Genomic DNA, 5,059 nt, shown 5'->3' with positions numbered 1-5,059 from the left:
ATAATAATGATAATAATAATAATAATAATAATAATAATGTCAACAAGCAGCATTGCCATCCGTTTATTAATTATAAACCTGTAAAGTATTACTATGTTATTCGATAAATAATTTTGATTTTCTACCAATCTTAAATAATAATTATTAACTTAATGTGCTGTCGGGGGGAGTGTTAGACGCTGCTCTCTTTTTTTACACACAGAGAGGCGTTAGGTATATTTACAAAAATAAAAAAAGAATATCATGAAAATCTCTTCCAATGGATTCTAAAGAGAATTGTGTTTGTATGTTTTACTATATAGTAACGATTAAAAAAAAACAATTAAAAAGAAAACATAAAAAAAATAATAAAAAAAAAAAAAAAAAAAATTAAAAAAGAATTATGCACATGTACGTATCCTAAATATGAATAATTTCTTTCTCTTTTGTAATAAAATTTATCAGAGAAATATCAGTCCGTATAAAACGGAGCTATGCTTTCGTGAACACTTTCGCTTTTATGCACCCTCTTCAAAAAAAAAATTCTTTCTTTCTTTTTTTATATATAGTATTTTCGCTAACGACACAAACAAACGCAAGTTCCTGTATTGCGATTTTTCATTATCTTTTTTTATATATATATATATATATGTGTGTATATATAATATAATATATATATATATATATTTTCAACTTTTACTTTTGTTGAAATAATATTACAAATATATATTCTTAAAAACCTCTTTCACAGCACATAAGTTCTTTTTTTTTTTTTCTGTTTCTTGTAGATATGAGAATACTTTCTCGTTTCCACAGATCCATCTCTTCATATACCAAATAATTATACTAATACTCTCTGAACCCTAAAAACCCTTATCAGTTGTATAATAGTATGTAAGTAACACAAGGTTGCAGCTTAACATATAAAAGGGCTGCAACATTATTTCTTTTCACCCTTCAACAACAAACCTGTCCTGCAACATCCTTTCTAAGAAATTCAATTATTTCTGTAATAATATTATTACTATTATTACTATTATTATTTTTATTATTATTATTATTATTATTAAAATCAATTTCACCAGTTGCCTTTTGTATTTATTTTTTAATCAAGGATCTCAATGATATTGAAATATGCAAGTATACATTTAGATAATATTTATCATTAATGTATATAATTTTATTCAAATGAATTATACGAAAGATAATTACAAAAGTTTACTGAATGATTAGTCATTAAATTAACTTATTAGATACTGCATGCAACTATAATGGTTTTCGTATATATTGAAGTATAGAGAACATTAGAAAAATATTTGATTATAATGAACGGTAGTACAACGCGATTACCTAACATTTCAAATTGTTTAAGCAGATTATAATCTATCGTTCTGTTTTTTATTTTTTTTTAAATAAATAAATTTAAGCAACAAAAAGCAATTGGTGATTAAAATAACTTTGCGTTTTACCACAGGAGTGTCACATATATTCTTTTTCTTCTCACGATTAATAAATATTGAAGTATATTTTATATATAATTTTTTGTTATATAACGTGTATATATATATATATATATATATATATAATGTATATAAAGATAATATAAAATACATATATATATATATATATGAACCTAACAATGTTGCAGAGCAGCCCTTTCATATAAGTAACCGAGTATTTAGATATTGTAAATATTAGAGTGAAAGCGTGAATAGCACCAGACTAGTACAGACAGTCTGGTGCATTTACCTTTGTTATAACCACCTCGGCCACCGCCACTGCTAAAACACAGAAGCAGATATACCAATGAGTCGACTCATGGACAGACTGATTGATCAATCGATGCATGGCGAATCAAATGTTGTGCTCGCCATCTTTCTTCTTGATGTACCTACTGTCTAAATGTCTGTAGTCACCATATTATTTCTTTTTTTTTTGTTTAAAACAGCTAATAATAATAATAATAATAATAATAATAATAATAATAATGATAATAATAAAAATAAAAACAAAAATAATAATAATAATAATAATAATAATATTTGTAAATGTAAATGTTACGTCCGTCAGTCATGTCATACACATAGAAAAAAAGATAGAGATAGATAGATAGAGAAAGAGAGAGAGGGAGAGAGAGAGAAATAGAGATAGAAAGAGATAAAAAGAGATAGATACAACAAATCTTTACACAATCAAATAATGTTGGCCAAAAATAGATACTTAAATGTTTTCGTAATGCGTTTAATAATGGCTCAGCTAAAAATAATATTTTCAATAATCTACTTTTCAAATATTAATTTAGATCTTTCTTTTTCTCTTAGAGTTTAACTAGAAATATATATATATATATATATATTTTTATATGAAAATATTTGACTATCGATAAGCATAAAGAAGTGAAAAATCTTAACGATACAAAAAGCTAAGTTAATGTAGAAGTTATCTTATTTTTTTCTTTCCCCATACCCGATTAAATGGTAAACTACTTTGAGAAAAAAAAATATCTAAAAAAAAAGAATCAAAAATGATAATTCTCGTACATTACTTAAACATTTATATATATATATATAATAATGTATATAAAAGTAAAAAGTAAGACATATTATTAAACAAAAAAAATAAAAAACAAAAAAACAAAGAATAATGTCAAAAAGCCCTGTTTATCGTGTCCTAAATAGATTACAATCCCCATGATTTATTATTAAACACCGTCAGCCAGCCAGCAGACATAAATCAACACAGTGTCTCTTATAATGGACTGTTTTTTCTTTTTTAAATAATAATAATCATAATATAATAATAACAACAACAACAAGAACAACAATAACAACAACCCATAACTGTCAGTTTTTAATTACTAGTATATTATAATTAGCTGCAAGTACCTAACAGTGGCTCCAGTGGCAGTATCTCAACCGCTTATGTTCATTAATAATAATAAACTTCTACGTGTATATATATGTATGTATGTATATATACGTATATGTACGAAATATACATATACCAAACTTGGAGGACCATACGTATAATACGTGTATACGCATATTAAACATATTATTTGATATATCTCAATATATATATATAAATAATGCAGAACCAACTTGGGCTATGTAGTTTTAATAAAAAACATACACAGCGTATATCATTTTACGTCAATTGTCATATACAACCTGTTAATTACCTTTACTTTTACCAGTTATACCTGTGTTAAACCTGTAGGCATACTTCAAACATATTAACGCCCAATCGGGCATGAGACCATTTTTTTTTTTTTGCAAAGACACAAGAGATGAGTTGTTCTTTTTTTTTTTTTTGTTTTTTTTTTCTCAAACACAAAACAGTTCGTCATAAGACTTTCATTAAGAATTAAATTCCATACCTTTTTTAGTAGTAAAAAAAAAAACAGAATTACCTCCTCGTTGAATAGATATCATATGTATAAGCCTTAGGTATGCTGTTGGCATTACAGTTTTTTTTTCTTTACGCTCTTATTTCTTTTTTTCTTTGTAGTGTATTAGATAAAATCTTAAATATACTTACTTGTATCCTCCACCAGAGCGGTCTCCATATCCTCCACGATCCCCATATCTACCTCCTCCGCCACCTTGGCCTACAATACAACATTTACACAGTTTTACAATGTTGTTGGTGTTTATATAAGACAATTTTTGTTCAATGTTAAATATTGTTAATGTAATTGAAATTAATACCTCCACCGTATCCTCCACTAGAGTTGCTACGATTGTATCCACCACCACCACTGTTACTGCTTCCTCCATGACTGTAACTTCCTCCTCCTCCTCCTCCTCCATAACTTCCACTACCGCTGTTACCAGAATTGCTGCCACTGTAACTGTTTTGTCCATAACCGCTTTGACCAGGTGATTGATTGTAATCTTGGCCACCTCCGGTATTGTAAGCATTATAATTCCCATAACCAGCTCCGGTATTAGGAGGGGGTTGACTATATTGATTGTAATTACCACCACCGGTAGAAGGTGGTGGATAAGATGTATCCTGTCCTGCTGTCGGAGGGGGTTGACTGTATTGATTGTACCCCTGTTGTTGGTAACTCGAATACTCTACAAATTACAATTGTTTTATTTACACAATTACATTCATATATTTACATACATATACAAAAAAAAATACTTATCTAGAGGTATATTTAAAGAATTACTAATTGTTTATGACAAGTAGTATCAACTGAAGATAAATATATGACTGATAATACATTTTTTTTAAATAAAACACGCCCATTATGATAAAATACAAATCAATCATTGTGTGTAGATAAATAAATAATTTAAAAAAAAAAAAAAAAAAGAAAACAAAGAGAAAACGATAAAACGTGTATATTGAATATCGATTGGTATAAATACTAATTAAAAGTTACAATAACGTGATACTGTACAAATGATTATATATAACGTAATCGCATCTATCAAACTTATATCAAAAATTAAAATAATGTTAAATAAAACTATGTTTATTTCTAACGTATGAATATTATAATTTAATTTAATGGTTAAATTATGGATTCTTTTGGATTCTTTTTCATATTGAATGTTCGTTTCATTGAGCGTCATTCGTGTTCCCTTCAAATGTGGAACATATAATTCAATGGTCGAATATTTTCGAATAAAATCAATAAGAAATTTTTAAGTGAATCTAGAATAATATTTATTATTGTTATTAATAAAATAAAACCACTTACGATTATCCGTCATAGTGGATAGGGAACAATCTCCAGTTTTGTTAAAAATAGCAAGTAATGGCGGGAAATTAACCGCCTACAACGATCACTATCGTTTCAGGTGTTGTCGCAAAACTGGAACAGAGCTCTCCTTCACTAACGGAAGTTACTGATGTTACCGGAAGTACTCATAACTCGAATCAGCAACTCTAATCATATTCATTACTGTTTAGTTATAAATATGATATATACAATTTACAATTGTTTAAACACAAATCATATATAATCTAATATTAATAAATAAAAATTAGAATCATTAATAACACAATATTTACAATATATTTGGTTAGTTTAAAAAATTTTTATTATTTTTCAGTTTTAATT

General features: G+C 26.9%; 1 protein-coding gene across 3 annotated transcripts in view; it reads right to left on the bottom strand.

The window, feature by feature from the left end:
* Positions 1 to 4,853, bottom strand: part of LOC106790243 (RNA-binding protein cabeza-like) — a 7,133-nt gene extending 2,280 nt beyond the window's left edge. The window contains exons 1-4 of one of the 3 annotated variants that reach the window (XM_014755010.1): positions 4,697 to 4,853; positions 3,690 to 4,061; positions 3,520 to 3,589; positions 1,729 to 1,757 (exon numbers count right to left, since the gene is read on the bottom strand). In XM_014755010.1, the coding sequence (XP_014610496.1) occupies positions 1,729 to 1,757; positions 3,520 to 3,589; positions 3,690 to 4,061; positions 4,697 to 4,709 (484 nt within the window). In that variant the 5' untranslated portion in view covers positions 4,710 to 4,853. Of the gene's footprint in view, positions 1 to 1,728; positions 1,761 to 3,519; positions 3,590 to 3,689; positions 4,062 to 4,696 lie in introns of all 3 variants that reach the window. The other 2 variants (XM_014755009.1, XM_014755011.1) reach the window with 2 other exon arrangements.
* Between the last annotated feature and the right edge of the window lie 206 nt (positions 4,854 to 5,059).

Source organism: Polistes canadensis, unplaced genomic scaffold (genome assembly GCF_001313835.1).
Source record: "Polistes canadensis isolate GaletaPanama2010 unplaced genomic scaffold, ASM131383v1 scaffold_225, whole genome shotgun sequence".
NCBI lineage: Eukaryota > Metazoa > Arthropoda > Insecta > Hymenoptera > Vespidae > Polistes > Polistes canadensis.
This window is presented reverse-complemented; position numbering and strand designations above follow the sequence as displayed.